General features: G+C 38.3%; 1 protein-coding gene across 1 annotated transcript in view; it reads right to left on the reverse strand.

Moving 5' to 3' along the window:
* The window catches only part of LOC139722091 (ATP-binding cassette sub-family C member 12-like), a 92,111-nt gene extending 71,555 nt beyond the window's left edge, over positions 1–20,556 (reverse strand). The window contains exons 1-10 of the mRNA XM_071633412.1: positions 20,394–20,556; positions 18,383–18,554; positions 12,140–12,298; positions 10,751–10,898; positions 9,872–10,105; positions 9,146–9,319; positions 7,625–7,772; positions 5,321–5,469; positions 1,314–1,421; positions 609–914 (exon numbers count right to left, since the gene is read on the reverse strand). Coding sequence (XP_071489513.1) covers positions 609–914; positions 1,314–1,421; positions 5,321–5,469; positions 7,625–7,772; positions 9,146–9,319; positions 9,872–10,105; positions 10,751–10,898; positions 12,140–12,298; positions 18,383–18,554; positions 20,394–20,556 — 1,761 coding nt within the window. The remainder of the gene's footprint in view (positions 1–608; positions 915–1,313; positions 1,422–5,320; positions 5,470–7,624; positions 7,773–9,145; positions 9,320–9,871; positions 10,106–10,750; positions 10,899–12,139; positions 12,299–18,382; positions 18,555–20,393) is intronic.
* Between the last annotated feature and the right edge of the window lie 856 nt (positions 20,557–21,412).

Consider the following 21,412-nt stretch of genomic DNA (forward strand, 5'->3'; position numbering starts at 1 on the left):
TACGTCTCAAGAAATATATTATCTAACTCTTAACCACGTATACCAGGTAGCTTAACCACTAAATCCAGGGTCTAGATGCAAGAAACAGGAAAAAAAAAACCAACAAACAAACACGTCATGATAGATTGGGTACAAAGATGCCAATCGAGATACACAATAAAGGAGGCAAAAAATCATGCAACATTAATCGATATAAGTAGCAATGCGATTTGCATATTTTGTTCACGGTGTGCATTTCACTATACTATCGCGTTCTTCCGTACCTATGTTATCCACACAATCTTAACTTATTCATCTTTCTCGTCTAGTTGCTTATCTGAAGCTTCTAATTCACGTAATATGTTTAACTATCAATCTTTCTTTCTCCCTTCCCCTTTATCTGTATACAAATCTATTCATTTGTATGTCAAGGCTATGACTATCTATATTCAAATCCTTTCACTGCAGACTTATTGTAGGATCGTTTCGTTCCAGTCCATAGGCACAGTTGCACGTACCCTGCTTCACAAAAAGAAAAGGCAACATACGAACAAAACGCGATGTGTAAGTGCACGCACATCCTGCGAAAGAAAGCATCATCTTTGCTCCCTGTTGCTATGGCAATTTACCTTCTCCACGGTGAGACTGATATCGCGGAGTTCCCATTTCGGTGACTTGATGAGGTCGAGCAGCGCGTCCTCGCTTTCATCTCGCCCCGACGACGACGCCCTTTCTCGTGCTTCCCTAGAAGCACTGGGCGACTGATGCCGCCGCCCCGCAGCCTCATTAACCAGGTCGTCGTCATCGGAATGCTCGATGTCCCTTGGAGCTTCGGGATCGGTCCATGTCAATGAGGCATCGGTCACCTTAATAGCGATGTCTTTGTCGCTGGGCTGTTCGACCGTGACGGACGATTCCTTTTGCAGTAGAAGCGACTGCAATGGCGGTGGAAGACAAGAGAGATAATAATATTGTCGTCAGAATGGATTTTTCCTGATTGATTATGCCCAACGATTTGTTCTACTGCCTGATTACTTATAAGTATTCATGGCTTCCTTAGCATGCTTAGCAACAACTTAAAAACATATCACAACTCCTGATTCAAAATTCAAAATCAACTCACCAAAGGGGCCGTCTTTCTCTCTAGTTATTATTTTTCAAAACAGTATATCTACACACATCTCTGAGTAGGCCTGAACGTCTTGCTTATACCAGTATCGTGACTATCTGGTTTGATCTATTCATCTTAAAAAACAAAGATATTTCTTAATGTTTTCCGTGTCCAAATCAAATATTAGAAAGTGTATATATGTTCAAACACATGCAGCCCTCACCTTGATTCTCTTCGCGCCGATTTTTGACTCGACCAGGGGTTTCACGGCAGTTGGCAGCATGTATAGACAAACGGACAGACCCATGAATAGACTCAGCAAGGTGAAAGCCTTGAATGGAGAATACAAAAGAACACAAATTGTGTGAACATTGCATATTGTGTTCAAGGCTTCCGATGTGCGATAGTCACCGCGTCTCAAATACAGCGATACACTTTGGAACTCTTTAAACTGGTTTTAGACTGTTTCCAAAGTTGAATGAGAGGACCAATTCTCACCGATCCACGAAATAGTCCTGTGCATCATTCATTTTATAAAATGGGCCCGTAAATTCATGAAATTCAACTTTTTTTTCCCCACCATGAGTCAGGTACACCAACAATGCTATACAAGGCTTGAGCCATGCATTCTGATTTTACCGAAGGCATGGCTCAGGGCGGATCAGTAAAAATCAATGCATGATACTGACCGATCAGATTGCAGAGATACTAAAGCCCATTTTATAACACCTCTTCGTAAGTTAGTAAATGCACATGATAGATTTATTCCAGGGTTGACACGCTTTCCAGCTTTGCTTTTTAGTGTCAACCCCTGCAACCCCATCAAACATTCCGCTGTAGAAAATACAATCTATATTGCTCACTGATTACAGTGCACTGCCGTTATAACGTACACGGTTAGAATGAAATTTCGGATACATCGAAGTAAAATTCATGTTCCAAAATTAGTATAGTATCTCTATACACTTTATATCTATTTGGCTATAACGAAATTTCGACTCAACGAAACACACACACACACACACACACACACACACACACAAAACTGCAGGTCCCGATGACTTCGATTTAACTGGAGTAGGCCTACCTGTATGATAAGCCTGTTTCATATTTCATGATAATTTAAATCACGATGTATACATATACCTTTAGTTTCACCACATCTTGTAAACCGGATATGTATTTTTATGGAACATTCTGTTCACTAAAAAGCTGCCAAATTAAAAAAAAAACAAGAAATAACAGTTTTTAACCTCAATAAATAAACTCAAGTAATGGTAGAAGTATCATCAAAATTGGACATGACGTAAGATATTTATGGGATTTTGCCGTTTGCACACGCCTTCATCCGTATAGTCGCGACCATATGCGCAAATTGAATGATATGATGATGTCATCGCCTTTTCCGTTGGATTGTGCGAAAAAGAAAATAGAAAAAAAAATATGTCTCTCGTCAATAATTTAACATACAAACCTCTCGCCTAGAAATAACTATTGCTTTGTTACTGCAACAAGACTTTTTTCCTTTTTAATTCATGCAAAAATATCAAATTGATTTAAGCTTTGTCAGGACGTCAGTGGGAGACTTGTGAAGCTATGACGTCATCATCTCATCTAATTTGCATATATGGTTGCTGATTATATCATTCTTTCATGAAGACGTGTGTAATTTTAGGTCTGATTTTAATAAAATCACTACAGTATGTTCATTTGATTTTACGTTATTGACGCCGTTTTGAAAGGAGTGAATCTGCACTTTAAGAACTGCAGACACGGGCATCACACGTCTGTGCTTACATTTTCATACTGCTTCGACTGATCATAAAACTCAGCCATAACGAAATGTCCTCGCTCGCAACTTTTATTTGCTACATCATGCACGCAAACACGTTTATCGTACTGTTTATTAATCTATGAAAATAATGATAATTCTTGCGCAGAATGATTCTAGATGCGTCATTTCAGTGGCGCTGAGCATACGAACGATATTTTCATTACCAGAATGTGATCCCGTAAACATAATACGGCAGATAAAATTCTGAAGCGACGCATAGATTTATGTGAACATGGAGGTACCAGGCAAAATTGTATTCCAAGATACCCTCCTTATTTGAGCAAAATATTTATAGCTTATTGTTGCCCCTAATCAAGTACGTATATGACTCATTTTTTCGTTGTTTCTTTTTATCCCACTCCAAATGAGCCCGTTCAATATACCCAATGTAGAGTGATAATTTCCTTGTTCCCTACTGATCATTTTATTGCAATAAAAGTTCACGCCAAGTCATATTATATGAACGTCTATTTCCCTGATTCACACATTATTCAATTTCAGTGTGAGCGTCGAAAGCGATGGTAGTGAGGATATGGGTTACAAGTGTATCTCAGAATCGGTGGGTTAAACAAGGTTAGATTTATACTCAGAATCTTTTAAGGCAACTTACACGATTTTATATAGCATTATTACATCGGATACGTTAGATTGCGTTTATTTTGATTAAAAGGGACAAGCAAGAAACATATCTTTTCTTCACATACAACCGAAATCAATTATCTATCTGCCATTACTTCTACATTTGATTTCAAGCATATAAAAAGTCGTAAAGTACTGGTGTGATAATGCGCATATGCAGTAGACATTGTGACATGGACATGCTTTGATGCTTGCTTTCACAAATAAATAATACAGATGACTGTAAGGCCCACTTTCATCGATAATAGGTACTAGTATTCTAGAATAATAAAATCTCACGGTGTTAACTATAGGTCCTGTAAAAGTCTGAAACAGATCACATAAAACTGTGAAGTATATCTACACATAGTATACTGTAAATATATATATATATATATATATTTTCATCAAACCTAGTGATTTTATTTCTTACAAATCACTGCCGATATGATTTTATTGAATGTATTAGTCTGTTAGTACGTTGTATTTGTCTTACCTTTTGTTGAGTTCAATTGAAATGAATTACATACGCGTCGATTTATTTGCTTGACTTGACAATTCCCTGATTTGATGATGCACAGATCATTGTCGTCTTTAGTTTATCTCCCTGTCTACACTATTGCATAATTTCTCATCGTTTTCATAGCTTTTCGTTTTGTTGTTGATTGGTAAATATAATGAATTGTGATGAATTATGAATTTGTAATGATGTATGTGTTAACTGTCTTGTGAGTATAAAGTTTGCTTGTATAATTGTGTATATATTGACAATTGTATTTACTTATAATGTAGATTTAATATTAAATATTAGAATTAGATATTATGTGTACATGTACATGAATATATGCATGTATGTATATATGTATGTATGTAGGCCTATATATTCCTTTGTGTACGCCCATATGTTAACAAGAAGAATTTCCTAAATGGACAATAAATGAATCTGAATCTGAATATGAATCGCCTCCCCCCCCCCCCCCCCCCCCCCGTTCCCAATCAGCTCTCTTCACTGTCACCTAAGAACCTTATCAGTTTGGATGGACGGGCCTGTTCATAAATTTCATTCCTGACGGAGCACCAACTACATAAGGCTTGTAAACTTGATTTCAAGTATTGCAATGTGTAGCACTGGAATGTATTCGGTAGTAGCAGGACTGAACAATCTTTCGTTACGCAGTCATCTGGGACAAATTTTCGTATAATGTGTGAATGCATCAGTAAACAAGCCCTCTATAATCTAAGACAAAGACTAGCTCATGTATCGAAAATTTACGAAAACACGCCACAGGACGTCAATGTAAAACGAGTCTCACAGAATGCAACCTCATTTACCAAATAGTGACCACAGATATCGTAGTGAGATATTTAATGAATGGAAACGAAGAAGATACATTCAGTACTTGCTGCTCAACTGAATAACAATTTGAGCTCAAGTAGACACATATTCTTTAAATGCTACAAGTCATCTTTAAGAATGCCGGGAAATACCACGTTTCATAAAATGTGAGTAATGTAATCGTGTAGTCATATATCATAATCGTCTCTTATACGGTCCTGGGTCCCGTTTCATAAAAAGTTGATAAGATAACAACTCTTGCTGGAATGTCAATTGTCATGGTAACGACATGAATGCAGCTTCCTGATTGGTTGTTGCTATAGGAAGTTGTCATTCCAGCAAGAGTTGACATCCTAACATCTTTTATGAAACGGGGCCCAGTTCTGTAAGCTTACACCTCTGCCCGCTCTCTTCTCCATAACGGCATGACATTCATACCTACCTGGGCTGACGTCAGCTCGTAACCTAGCGACGCGTGGACGGCGACAGTAGCTAGAGTCCCCAAGGGAGCGATGAGGAAAGAGCCCGAAACGGACATCGTCTGAAGATTGCCCGATTTTTGGAGAATCGACTCCTCCGATTTGCGAATGCCTGCCGAAACGAAAACGAGCGATTCCGAAAGATATTTTTGGCACGACTCTTTTTCATGATTATATATTTTTTCTTCAGTTTCTTTTTTTTTAAAATCCATCACCATGAAATCACGCAAGACAATGACAATATCTTGACTGTGATCAATTGTTTATGTGTCCGAAAAATGTGCTAGATATTTTTTTAACATATCTGCACTCCTTCACTGAACATGCTGATGACGTGTCCAGTAACTTTATTACAACAAGGAAAAGCAGAAATTACGCGGTGCGTAACATATGTCCCCGCCGGAAGTAGCATTTTGTAACAAAATGTGCAATATAGGTAAAAAATCAAGGTCAAAGGTCAAAGAAGTCAAAGGTCAAAATTCTGTGTAGAAGTTTTGAAGCCCTCACCTAGTGCCATCACATAAAGCAAATGGAATCGAAATTGGGTTAGAAATGGCGAAGGAGTAGCATTTTGTAGCCAATGTACAATATAGGTCAAAAATCAAGGTCAAAGGTCAAAGAAGACAAAGGTCAAAATTCTGTGTAGAAGTTTTGAAGCCCTCACTTAGTGCTATCACATAAAGCAAACGGAATCGAAATCGGGTTAGAAATGGCGAAGGAGTAGCATTCTGTAGCAAAATGCACAATATAGGTCAAAAATCAAGGTCAAAGGTCAAAGAAGTCAAAGGTCAAAATTCTGTGTAGAAGTTTTGAAGCCCTCAACTAGTGCCATCATATAAAGCAAAGGAATCGAAATCGGGTTAAAAATGGCGAAGGAGTAGCATTTCGTAGCAAAATGTACAATATAGGTCAAAAATCAAGGTCAAAGGTCAAAGAAGTCAAAGGTCAAAATTCTGTGTAGAAGTTTTGAAGCCCTCACCTAGTGCCATCACATAAAGCAAACGGAATCGAAATCGGGTTAGAAATGGCGAAGGAGTAGCATTTTGTAGCAAAATGTACAATATAGGTCAAAAAATCAAGGTCAAAGGTCAAAGAAGTCAAAGGTCAAAATTCTGTGTAGAAGTTTTGAAGCCCTCACCTAGTGCCATCACATAAAGCAAACGGAATCGAAATCGGGTTAGAAATGGCGAAGGAGTAGCATTTTGTAGCAAAATGTACAATACAGGTCAAAAATCAAGGTCAAAGGTCAAAGAAGTCAAAGGTCAAAATTCTGTGTAGAAGTTTTGAAGCCCTCACCTAGTGACATCACATAAAGCAAACGGAATCGAAATCGGGTTAGAAATGGCGAAGGAGTAGCATTTTGTAGCAAAATGTACAATACAGGTCAAAAATCAAGGTCAAAGGTCAAAGAAGTCAAAGGTCAAAATTCTGTGTAGAAATTTTGAAGCCCTCACCTAGTGCCATCACATAAAGCAAACGGAATCGAAATCGGGTTAGAAATGGCGAAGGAGTAGCATTTTGTAGCAAAATGTACAATATAGGTCAAAGGTCAAGGTCAAAGGTCACGACTGAAATTCTGTGTAGAAGTTTCAAAGCTCCCATGTAGTGCTATCATATAAAGCAAACAGAATCAAAATTGGCTCATAAATGACAGAGAAGTAGCAAATTGAAGATTTTGATCACACACGGACGCACACACGGACACACGGACGGACGGACGGACGGACGGACACACGGACGGACGGACGGACGGACACACGGACACACACACGTACGGAGCCCGTTTCATAGTCCCCTGCTCGAACTCGTTCGGCGGGGACAATAAACAGGATGGATGCGCAAATGAGTACCACTTGCGCCCAATGGCATTCAAACATTGTTATCAATCCCCCGCGAAATATTACCGGTAGTTAAATATGATCGCAGCTTATCGCGGTAAATGTAATATCGGACACTCCACCTCCTCAAGTTTGACAGTACACTGTTGTGCCAGTATGGCAAAACTAACAGATGTCATGTTTGGTTATAATGCGTATGTTTCGATGCATTTAAAGTGAAATAACCTTATCAATAATTTCAATATCAAATTGAGAAACGTGGAGTTGAAGCTTGCTCGTGCCACACTATATATCCCAAAGCAGTATATGTCACTGTGAAGTCTGTCTGCAACTTTGACATTGGGACCGAATTGCGAATAAAAAAAATACTCCTTATGCCTAGACCAAAGACTAGGTCGTGTTTTCTAGACCTATCTTAATGGAGCATACCCGAGATTGTTCGTGTGAAGGGTTGCTCCCAGGCGTACATCTTGACCAGTTGAACGCACGTTAATAGTTCGTTCATTAGACGAACTCGTTTGTCTGTGAGGCTGACACCCTTCTGCCTTAGCCGAGCTGTCAATTTGGCTATCACGACCTGAAAAGAGTGTAGAAGGGACGATGACATAAGCAAAATATGATGATAATGATAATGATAATAATAATAATAATAATAATAATAATAATAATAATAATAATAACAACAATAATAATTATAATAATGAATTAACAGTAATTGCGAAATACTAAAGTACAATGAAAAATCTGTAGTCTTTTTTCAATGAAAACAAAATTGATGATAGCAAAAATGATAGCAATAATAAATAAATGGAACAGTTTTCTTCTTTTACTGGGGCATAGACCATTGGAAATTCAATGTGTATAGGCACTAACTACCTGAAGATTCTGCCATCGTTGTAACGACAAGGATTGCTTTATAGGCCCCAGTTTGACTGCTTCTTTATCCAGAGAAACAAAAACATACATACTTGGAGGGATTTAAACTCAGCCTCTCCAATTAAAGAGTGTAGTCCGTTATCCACATACATTATTCTATATAGTTTCCAGCAATTGCTCAGAGTGCTATGATACATGTGCGATATGACGGGTGATTTTCGTTATCTTGAAGGCTCGTTATAATTCCGAAAATGAAATAAGATTCGCTATACCGGAGGTTCGTTATTCCAAAACACACAAAGTCCCCATTATGTTCGTCAATCCGAAAATGAAATGTAAGGATGATGCGTACTAACGAACCTACGGAAATACGAACTTTATTTCGTTTTCGGATTAACGAACCTTTATGTTAACAGACCTTATGTCATTTTCGGACTCATGAACCTTCGGAATAACGAACCTTATTACACTTTCGGATTAACGAACCTTCGGAACAACGAACTGTAGCCGATACGATGGTACACATGCAACTCTGTCAGTATCATTTAATGTCACAAACAAACGATGCCAATTGAGAGGACATAATGGTCAATCGAGGGTTCATGCATCAATTTGAATAATACTTGATGTACACTGACTTCGATTCGTATACAGTGTATTTAAAACTTTCGTCAAGTGAAAAACAATATGACAATGCACATTTTTTTTAAATCGGTACTATACTCGTACACAGTAACTATGATGGCAATATCATTACAACCACTAATGATCAAGCTAATCACAATGATGGTACCTTTGGACTACAAATACCACTGCAACCCTGCAATGGTGTTAACTATTGCAGCAGGAGTGACATATGATGTTATGTATATTACCTTGTATTACTTTATATGGAAATGAAATTATCTGAATTGAAATTGAATTTAAATTCATATCATGTGCATTCAGCATACGCGTATGCAACTGGGACACCGTCATTAATGGCGGGTGTTTCGTTACGTCGAATCGGTCTGTAGAAAGACGTCCGTTTGAAATTCCTATAGGTTATCACGCATATCACGCATATACATTCACCTGTAAGAAGTAAAAGAGTAAGATAGCCAGTATGCCAACGAGCGCAGTTGGGCCGATCACGATGAGCGTTCCGATGAAAATCAGGAGAGAGAGTGGTAGGATGGAGACCAGCATGGCCGACATGTGGCAGGCTTCGAAGACACGCGTGCAGTCGTTGACCATTACATTGATGACCTGCGCAAAGAAACCATACATGAGATTAACAGAGAGACAGACAGACACGACAGACAGACAGACAGATGGACAGACAGCCAGGTGGAGTGAGAAAAGATCGAGAGAAGGAGAGAGAATAGAAGAGAGAAAGGGACAGGTAAAGAGGAGAGTATGGGGGGGGGGGGAGAGAATGGGACGATGATGATATTGAGTTTTGTGGTAATTAGCCCTCATGAAGGCCTACTATAATTAAGGAAGAATGTGAAATAGAAATGTCCTCAATATAACGATCATTCGTGATTTACTATCCATAACTAAAGTGATCACATCTAACAGTCATAGATTTCGTGTTTAATAATATGAATTTAAAAAAAATCTATTAGATAAGGAAAGCCCTCACATATTATGCCTTGAGCAACTGATGTACAATTACGTAACATTTTTGTCACTAGCACTTAACTCCTGTGACACATATTTCATTTTTTATCTATAGTTCGTAACAAGTGAAATTTACCCATTATCAGAAGAGTTTGCAGAGAAGGCTAACGAACTTACAAAGATTCATAAATTTACCTCTCCGACAGACAACTCAGTCGTACAACGAAGGCGCGTAAGCTTGGTGTAGATTAGCATTAGGACCGCACTGCGCAGACGCGCCGAAGTGCGGACGCTGGTGTACCAACCAAAGTGGACCCCAAAAGCGCGCATGAGGAAGCTGACGGTCAAGCCAAACGCAAGAAGAAGCGCGTATCCAACGGAGGGAGTTGGTTGATTGAGATGTGTTACAAGAGTGTAGAACAGATAGGGCTGTTGGTAAAAAGAGAGATATAGAAATAGATAACAAAATGAAAGCATAATCCTTTTCTCAATAAGTTTAACAACTGACAAGGGGTAATGATACAGAAATATACAATCCGCACATAAAAAGTGTCAAGCTTTGTTTACGAAACGGCAACATTCTTCTGTCAAATACAATACGGATTATACAATTTGTTCAGACATATTTGTCTGTATTGCAAGAACCAACAAAATGAAATGGATTTACGACTAAGTGTTGCACGCATTACATTAACACATACTATTGTCATCGATGTTGCACTTTACAGCGTAATTAAAGAAACAACTTATCAAAATCAATAGAAAAGTCTACTGTGAAGTGAATTGAGAACATTGGCCTACCATCATCACTGCCCATCTGTGTAGTGTTAATTTCTCTCAAAATTGCAGCCATTAATGTCATCCCTCGCTGATTTTGTACAAGTCAAAGATTATATGCACAGACGCTGTTTTATGACATGTAGTACGCATAATCAAAATGATATTATAGTCAGCATTGAACATCTGGAGACTTGCTGTACATTCACATCGACTGATCTGCGATATGGCTGTGCTGCCAAGTAGCATCTGAATTGAAATGATTCATCCGAAGTCTGGTCTCTTGTGCTTACTCACCCCAAGTAGAAAGTTCGACCCCATGGCTATGAATATGATGAAAGCACCAGCGAGCAAACGTGTGCGCAGATGGCGAAGTAGAACTCGGCCCAGAGAGGCATCCTCGGCACCTCTCTCTATCAACTCGGCCTCCCATAGAGCGTCTAGCCTGCGTTCAACACAGCGGATGACAAAATAGTAATTGGTAAGACTTGTTATCCGCTAAAATCATTTTTGACAAACATAATGGCGTCAGTGCCCCTCTGGGGAATAAGTGATACATAAATGTGTTTAGAGGAAATGTCTTTCTGATTTATGATCTTTCGTTCCTTGATAGTTTCACATTTCATATAGTATGCATTTATTATTTCGTTTTGAATAGAACAGATATATGACACACTTCTCCAATCATCTTTTCTGTGCCGAGGACTGTGAGCGGGGCGTACTACGTAATATCTATGCTATGACGTTTTCTGTATCATTCGGTATACGCAAAGCATACAAATGGGGTTACAATGTATTATGAAACGGCATGTGTATGGATATGGGGTGAAGTAAACTCCTTTTTGTTGCTATATTGGAGACAATGGGATAGCGCAATTAAGCTAGACTGGCTCATTTCATTCTAAGGTACACAAAGCTATGCTTCATTTTCTGTTTTTCTTTTCTGTTCTTCTTGATATTCATAGACTGGTTTTTCTTCTCTTTTTTTAAAGTATCGATTCATCCATTCTCACATGTCTTATTCGTGGAGATGTGCTGAATAAATTGCATCATTTGAATGATTTATTTTCCTTTTCTTTACTGAAACATTACCTATGTGATTAAACAAGTATCTTAATGTCAAGTTTCAGTCTCTTTAAACGTATACACACCATGCTGTTTTCTGTTCCAAACGTAGATATACAGAAGGCCCACATTGGTAAAGTGTTGCTGACTTCTATCATCACGATTCATATCATTTCAGCTGCTTGTTTATAATATCATTGTCGGATTGTAGTATTGTTTTATTCTCATTTTGGAAGCATAATTTTCCAATTCCATATCCCATTCCACTTTTAGTTATCGGGTAAAAGTGATATTGCGGCCCGAACGCTCTCGATCATGTCAATAACAAACTCAACACTATTCTAACGAAACGATACGCGTGAATGAATATCTTGCATTTTGTTTGTTTGTTTCATTTTTCCATCTCAGAAGATGGCTGGATATCCATAGGCCATATTCAGTTGCACTTCCTGGTCTCCCATAAGGTCCAGTTGGGTGTGAGGCATGTCATCATACATCAAGGCATTGAAACAATATGCAGAAGCCCTATTTATTATCATTGATGTTTTCACTGAGCAACACGTCCAACACATTTTGATAGATGGATACATAAATGTCATACGCATATTATACGGCTCTCACCTCTTTGCGGCAGACTGGGCCGTTTCCTTGTGCGACCTGAGGTGCACCAAGTCTCGCTCCTTGAGAGCATATCCGTTATAGGACTTCCGGAAGAGTGGTGTCATCCAGGTGAGTAGCATGGAGGAGAAGAGGCCGGAGGAATCCATCGGACTCATTTCCCTGCCATTCGAAAATGATGATAATTGTATAATCATTATTGTTATACAATGATGATGATGATGATGATATTAAATGATGATAATAATTATGATAATATTTTCAGGATCATTATTACCATGATTAACAATGATAACGATAATAATAATAATCATAATGATAATACTATTATTATCATTATCATTAATCATCATTACCATGATTAACAACGATTAATGATGATAATAATAATAATAACAATAATGATAATAACAATAATTATAATAATAATAATAATAATAATAATAATATTGTCATTATTATTATTATAATTATGATAATGATGATAATAATTATAATAGTAATAATAATATTATTATTATCATTAATCATTGTTAATCATGGTAATAATGATCATGATAATGATAACAATAAGGATACGTAAGCACATTAGGTTTTGCTCCAATAAAGGTTGAAGCGCAAAACTGCTAGCCTGTCTAAAAGGCACACTTTAATACGCCATAATTAATAGTAAATATATAAATATACACTTGAATAGAAAGATAATTGTATATCAATAGACAGATCTATACAAGAATGAATAGATAAATAAGTTAATGTTGTGCAGATAACGACGTTTTATCTTTATTTACTATTTCTCTTTTTCTTTTGTAATGCAGAGTTGCCCGCGTATAATAGACGTTTTATAATCGAGCTTTACACAGCTCTGGACGCGAATGCTATACTTAAGCAAATGGGGCAAATTATTTGTATAGGGCCCCATTTCTCTCTCTCTCTCTTCTTTCGATCTTTAAAATAACAACAACTATACTTAAGATGCAATGTGACGGAGCCTCCCGAGTTGGACAATGGAAACAACTGTCTCGCGCATGTGCAGAACACCATTTTTTTATACACTATAATAGATCACAGTTTGTAGCTCCACTTTGCGCATGAGCAGAAAAAAAAAATTCATCTAGGCCTACATGTACCAATGTGTTAAGGCCGTGTCACACCTTTCCGGGCAAGCCTTGCGTGCGACTTGCGAAGAACAATTTTTGCTACCCGGAGATCCCCGCAGATGACCCGCACATGACAGTACCTAGCACGTATCTCACCCGTAGTCGCCCGGAAGCACTTCTCAGTACCTATAAGTCGCTCGTAATAGAAAACGGATCGATTTCAAAGCTCTCACGCAGGTCACAAGGAATACACGCAAGTAGAAGGTAAGTAGCACGCGTCTAGCAGGCAAGAAACAAGTGTGAAACTCGCAAACATTCTTGTCCGCCCGCGGAAAGTTCTCCTGCGTGCTGAAAAATCCCTCCTCGCAACAAGCCCGCGTAGCTTGCCCGGAAAGGTGTGACTCGGCCTTACATGAGCTTATTACGAACTGGCTTATTAGCGTCGTCTCTATAGCGTTCGCGTCGCAGATCTAAAGTTCCCCATCAATGTCATTTTTGCGCGATAAAATCCCGAAAAAATCGAAATGGCGCTAAAGCGTGGTTAACTTGAGAGTATATACAACTTGCCAGCATACAGACAAAAGCAAAAAAAAAAAAAAATGCAAGAGGCTGCTGTTAATGCATGCTCAGAATGCTCGCTAAAGCGTGGTTAACTTGAGAGTATATACAACCTGCCATCATACAGACACAAGCACAAAAAAAAAAACAAAAAAAAAATGCAAGCGATTGCTCAGAATTCGATTTCCGGGAGAAGGAATGCAAACACTTGTGTACATTCAACTGATGTGGATTCAACTGATCTGAATAGCGAAGGAATGTGGATCTGTTGAAGGTTTGTTTCTTTGCGATTTCTATTTGCAAATCTCTGTTCAAAGTATGATACTACACAAGTAAACCTAGTCAAACATAGTAAAACTGCATCAACAGCATGGAAGGACCATATACCAAGGCAAATATTTATAAAACCAAGTAAGCCAAATACATGTTTTGAAACAAGATACGTCTGTATATGAGTGGTGTATAGTTGTATGTCGTTTTCTTGTTGTTCACTTTAGTTGAAGAGTGTTATGAGGGGAAAATACAGAACACAATGTCATGTATGCATTGGAAGGCAAACTATTCACACTCACACCGCATGAATTATACACGCAGACACACAAACATGCCGAAAAAAAAATCGTGCGTAGTTGCATACCAACACATAAACATAACTTCTATTCATTGCTCTCTGCTCACGTTTGAACTCTTGATCTACTCTCTGTTCCTCTCTCTCTATCTCTTTCTCTCTCCTCGACTGTTTCTTTATTTTGTTGAGACGCCCGTATCTCCTTTGTATTAATGAGGCCTCCACCAAGATCAATTAGGCCTACAGTATACAGTCCTTTCGCTTCAAGGACAAATCTGGCCCAGAATTTATTTAATTTAGTAGGAAAATAATGATAATTTCATCAAAATCGGAATCAGAATTAGAAATTGATGCAATTTAGGGATTCGCTAATTTTTGCAAAGCAGTTCTCAAATAGTTGATGTGAGTGTGCAAATGAGTGAGCTGATAATGTCATCACCTCATAATTTGCCATTGATCGTGTGAAAAAAGAAAAGAAAAAAAATTAAAGTTATTATTTTTCTGCTGTTAAGGTGTAAAATGTCATACAACTGAATAACTTTAAAATATTGACAAGTCAGATATACCGGTAACGGAATCTGAGACTGGGGCATGTACTACACGTGTAACTGCATTTGAATAAAAAAAAGGCATTATACAGAAGTTTCAAGATCGTGTATTTACAAACCATACCAATATGCCAAGTTATGAGACGATAACAACATCTCCTCACTCATTTGCATATTCGTGTTGACTCTTCAAGACATGTGTGAAAATTAGCGTAACTTCACAATTCTGAACCTCCTTAATTTGTATCCGATTTTGATCAAATTGTTACCGTTGTGTGTGTAAATCAATCTGTCTTTTTAAAACACAAATATAAACGTGGATTGAGTGAATGTTAACATATAAATAGAACACATCATTAAAGTTTGAACAAAGTCGGACGATTTGTTCAAAGCTTGAGTATTTTTAAAGTTTCAGTGCAGTTATCGCGTGGTTAAGAAGACCATACAATTCGTGATAAAGAAATTATCAAGAAAATTCCACAAACCTTCATATTCTACGAAAAGTATTATTCCTTCCGCTTGTTACAGACATTGATGTTGAGGGTAATATCATTTACCCTGTTTCTGAAAGAGGTAAAAGCCAAGTGCTATAAAGCATACATAATTATACTAACAGTACATAATTTAGTGCCATGCATGTGGGAGATATGTATAGAGCTATAGGGGTTAAGTTGAACATTTTGGCAACTTTGCAGAGGGAAAATTGTAAAACATAAACTCGCGAATCGGACACATTGTCTTTTGATGTCAGTATAAAGTTGTGGATTAACTACAAAGCAGCGGCCATCTTGGAAGGCTTTGACAGAAAGAGGAGAAAAAAAGAAATAATTAAAAAAAGAGACAGAAGGTATTCCGGAGCTGGATTAACGTGTCTCGCAGCGAATTTTGCCAATCTCTGGAGGCCAGAAATCCGCTCCCGAAACTCCGTGTAATCCGACGTAAATCCACGCCTTTCCAGGTGTCGATTGATAAATAGAATCCTAGCACCCAGGATGGGAATTCATACACATCACGTACGGCTTCAATCGCAGGAAGGAAAACGTTATCTGTGCATAAAACCCTTATAATACGACAAGAAACGTCTTAGAAAGAAGAGTCTTCTTTGTCACGGCCCATTTAGGGGCTTCCTATAATGTCAAACATCCAGCGCTACAGATAACAGTCACTATCAAAGTAAGGAAGGTGTACATTTTTCACCGATGTCATCGACTACATTCAGCCACACTTCGGGTTTAGTACTTGTTGGTGATATAAAAGAATCATAAACATTCAAATAGTGAAATCGACATTTATCCTATATAATTTCGCTATCTAAACTCCGATCAAGTTTCGTTCTCCTGGAATACACATTTAAATCAAGACTATATTACTGCGCTGTCCCTTACGTGTATCTTAATAAGGGTCAGATAATCAGTCCAGGCCAATCTTTGGGCATTTTTTTTTTTCAGCCACATAATTACTCTTTGATCAAGAATCGCAATACATATATTTTATACACCCTTTAGATAGTTCCAAATCCGAACCTTTTGAATGATATAATCGTCGAATCCCTGAAAACATTTGAAGAAATCAAAACGGTAATGTTGCCTATATCATCAAAGTCAAAGTTTTAGCAGTGATTTAATGTGTTTGTGTGGATAGGTGTGTGTGTGTGTGTGTGTGTGCGTATGTGTGTGTGTGTGTGTGAGAGAAGCTATCTCATAGACCTTGCATTGAAATGAAATGTCAACAGATCCGTATAAAGGACCAGCGGTGACAGAGAATCAGAAAGAAAAAAAAAAACACGTAAAAACGCTACAAACACGCTGACACGAAAACTAAATATTTGCGATGTTTGATTATACAAATTTGATCTTTCCACAATTTCTGTAGAAGCTCTACCTGCAGAAGCATGGTTTTATTGATTTTTTTTTATTTTGCATGATTTTCCATGCTGTTAAGACTACTGCGAAATAAAAGGGAAACGTTCCATACTCAATGGCGATGGTCTCCCACAGCCATGGGGCTATTCCGTTGACTATCACAGTGGCTTGCCGTACGGCATGACAAAATAGTAAAGCCATACTTTGTCGCATGTTGTGATGCAGCCCTACATAAATGGAAGTCATGTGACAATGTTCTTTCCTGGTTTCCGTCGAGAAAGGAAAGTCATTTTTAACTTTCAATAATTGTGTTTCTAATCTATCACGATGAGTTGGTCCTATTATTAGTTTCAATATAATATTCGTGTCGACCGGAAACTATTTAATCTCATCTGGGTTGTATCATGTGACCAAAGGGGTAGTTATCAAAATACCACTTCGAAACAGAATTTTTTATTGCATTTTAATTTCTCATATCTTCTAATTCGGAAAAGGCACCTCTGTAGAAATGAACGATTTTGTGACAGAATTCCGTAGCATACAGTGCTACTATTTACCATATTGCAAGACTGGGGCGCGGTTAATTGAAAGGAAATTTGCAAAATGATGCGAAACATAAGATATAGCAAAGAGACCTCGCTCAATCAAGCGCGGAAGCGCTGTTGGTTTTAATATGCCGAGATCCTGAAGATATACTAGAACAATATGTGTATCACGGCCATGAACCACAAATTGACAATGGTAAGAAGTAAAGCGTGCTGCACAGTGTGCTTCTCTGGGTCCCTTACATAGAAGAGCATTTAAATACTCAGTAAAGGTCTTATGCATTGGTGATTTTAAGTTTAATTTCCACAAGGCGGCTTGTTCGAGACTACTGTGACGGCAAGGGATGAACGCGCGGGAGAGAGTGCCGTCCACCCAAAAAAATTGTAAACTATCTTTTTGCGTCCGCCACGCACGCCACACGGTTGCACCCAAGGAGGTTCTATAACCTCTTCGGTTGCACCTTCACAACAAATGACAACTTGCGTCGCCGTCCTCAATCATATCAAGCTGTATAGTTTCAAATTAGTCGCGCCAAGTAAATATTCCTAGTAATTCTAATCTAAGAGAGACCTGATAAAATGATCTACTGGTCATTGCAATTCACTAGTCACGAGTAAGTTGCGATAATTGCACTTACTGGGGAAACAATCTTTAACGACTGATTGTTTCGGAGCTGCTCTCTTTGGCACTATACTGATTAGATCAACTCATAATACAAACCTCGTGGTGAAACGAGCCTCCGGGCTCCATTCTGTCCTGAAGTACTTCACAGCAATCGGAGAGAGAAAAAAATTCCATTATACCTTTGATTTATAGCCCATTGTCGATAACCAATCTGCAATGAGTTTCTGCATCGTTGTCAAGGTAACGACTACATACATTTCTATGAATACAGGGCATTTGCATGTGCACATTAAAATTAGAATCACGTGCCTTATTACAAGGCATCTAGAAAAGTGAAAATGAGGGACAGGGGGAGGATAAATTACATAGTTCTGTGTTAAACACAATACTGCAGGCTCCCTATTATGATCAGAGTGACTTTCCAGGTAAATTTTACTCACTTCCGTCGTCTGCTTCTCCTGTAGGGCAGAAGGACTTTCATCGAGTCGAGTCTCTGCAACTTGGCCGAAGTTCTCCGACCGTCCCCTAGGTAGCGATCTCTTGAAGCACACACTTTGTCCGGTATGGAAGCCCCGTACATCGTATCAAGGTCGTGATTATCTAGTGCTTCTCCTTTGGAGGCAGAAGTGAGTGAATAACGATAAGTGTACCACGAGCACACTACGTTTTTATAATAATGAATATACCACAAATACATTTCTTTTCCACAGCAGACATAAATAGCAACAACTTCATTTCCACAAAAACGGATATACCCAACTGTATGTTCTTTCTCTAAACTGTATCAGACATACAGTGTATTTCTTATATATCAATTATAAAAACGAATACACCACAAAAATATTTCTATTCCCTGTTAAATCACGATGAATATTCCTTTCCATATACCCTAAATATGGGCCTATATAAAAGCACGTTTTTGTTTAGTGTGGTATGGTGCTGCACCGGGAGTTGAATATTATGCTGAAAACGATTCCGCATTCAGCAAGAACAGATTGTGACTCACGTAACAATCATGATAATCGTAGTATAAACTCTTGTATGCAGCATAAACAGATGGCATATATTTAAAGATGCATAATCAATAATATCTACAGGCATCGTTGCTAATGTATTTCACAATCCTTTCCGTAAATTGAATGTGATAGGCCTATCATGATGTGCATGAAAGGCCTATACACCCACCTATACACACCCCACACTTTATACACACATAAATTAAAAGATAGACGTATGTGTTTGTATCACAATGTATTATTCTTGCTTGTATCCAACGTGGCAGCGTTCAGTATTAGAACACAGCTTAAACAGCATAACTGACAATATCTTTATTGGTATCCATTATACCATGGTCCCATTTCAAAAAGAATTTCTATGATCTGATGATATTGAGTGCAAATCTTGCTGCACTGGTAATAAGTCAAGTGTCATGGAGAATAACAAAATTCCTGCTTTCTGATTGACTCGTTCCTTCGGGAAACTGCTATTCTAGCAAGGTTGCTTTCCTAATATTGTTTATATGAAATGAGACCTAGTACTTTGTTCATGTTTTCGTTAAATGCTACCGACAGCTAATATTTTATAGTTGTTGTTTACGCACCAACAGAAGGGGCTTTGATGTTTATATGAACATCAATATGAAAAAGAAAGGACTGTCTAACTACAATGTAGTACTGAAAACAATTACTGAAATTTAAAGAAAAAATGATTTCATTCAGAGAACAGCTTATTCCCCATCTTTTTTTTTCTTTTTTTTTTGCATTTTATACAAAGACAGGCATATTGCTCACATCGAGATCTAGTTCAATATCTTGTTGAGAAAGAACTGAAAGCATGCCATCCAAGGGCAACATGGATTATAGAACCTTATACTCTGGACATCACTTGTATCATCAGTGACATTAGCGGATATGCTTTCCGGCATAAAAAAAAATAAAAAAAATGAATAAATAAAAAATGAAATGGAACATTAGATCTGTCATCCTTACGACATGATATATACATGGTTTAAGTTTGAAATCGATAAAGTCAAAGAACTTTTTGAGTTAACCTCTGCACAACATTTCAGAAAAAATAAAGAAAGAAATAAAGAAGAAGAAGGAGAAAAACAAAGAATCATTACAGAAACAGAAGGTGATCCGAGAGGATACTCGGATCACCTAATCAGTGGCGGATCCAGAGGGGGCGCAACCGGCGCACACTCCCTTTATTTTTTGTTTAAAACAAAATAAATAAAAAGAAAAAAAAATTAAATGAAACCCGGAAGTGGCACCAAAATATTAGTTGCGCCCCCCCCCCCCTTTTTTTTTTTTTTTTACAGAATTCCGGGATCCGCCCCTGCTAATGATAATAAAAGTATTTAGTTGATGCCCGTATTTCTCATCACCATCTCCCATTTGCAATCAACTGCACAGTCATCACGGCAGGCATGGTAGGTCTATATCGTTTTACCGTATGAATAGCGGCGACTTCCAGGACCGTCGAGATCTTCGTTTGTCGACTCCGACAGTCGCCTGTGTCCCGCGGACTCGCCGGCGTAGATTGAGATCTGATCCCCGCTCAGGTTACCGTTCAGCTCCGTGACTCCATCACTCTCATTACTCTTGTCAGCCATGTCGTTCTTTCTTCCTTTCTTCTCGACTATCTCACGATTACCAAAAACATGACCTGTAAATGTGCGAAGATAAACAAACTCTTAACATTATTCTATCTAATCATGACAGAATTGATTACAAGATGAACACAGCGACGGATGAGCGATATGTCACTGTCAATACCATACATTGCAGCTGGTTACAATACTAAAGTAGTTGCCGTACCACAGCTCGAAGGTAAACGACAACGTTATTGCAAACAGTCTTCTTACCGACACGTTTTAGATAGAAAGATGGATAGACTGTAGTTGACGGTTGACATACATGGAATTCGTGGACAGGTCGACAGACGGACAGACATTCAATCAGACAGATACTGATAAAGTAGTTAGAATAATAAACGTGGTTTCTTTCATGTTCTCCCTACCGCACTTCAATGAGCGATCATTCACATCCACAGAACACTGCATGGGCAGATGGGAATCGATAGGTACTAGAGGTACGAGGTGTGAAGTGTGCAAGTGTGCTGCGCTATTTGTCCATACTAGTAACGCGTGGCTCCAGCGGACGTCAAACAAACAAGGCGCTCTCCTCGCACGTGTCATTTCTACGGTCGCAGCTGTACATCTCCCTATCCTGCCTGCTACCCTGTCATCTACGTGAGATTCAGACGTAGAGGCAGCGACTGCATTGAACGTCATGCTGTGCATGTATACTATACACGTTGAGTGGTCCACGTGGTCAAAAGATTGTCATTATGGCATTGATGCAAGACTACAAGGAATGTGACCTGTGGTTTGTTTGTCTGGGCAAGACCCATTATGCTTTCCTCGACTACAATATAGGAAAATAAAAGAGAAGAAAGAATAAAGTCTT

Source organism: Diadema antillarum, unplaced genomic scaffold (assembly GCF_040938485.1).
Source record: "Diadema antillarum isolate AM-2024a unplaced genomic scaffold, OU_Dant_1.0 scf00000157, whole genome shotgun sequence".
NCBI classification, from domain to species: domain Eukaryota; kingdom Metazoa; phylum Echinodermata; class Echinoidea; order Diadematoida; family Diadematidae; genus Diadema; species Diadema antillarum.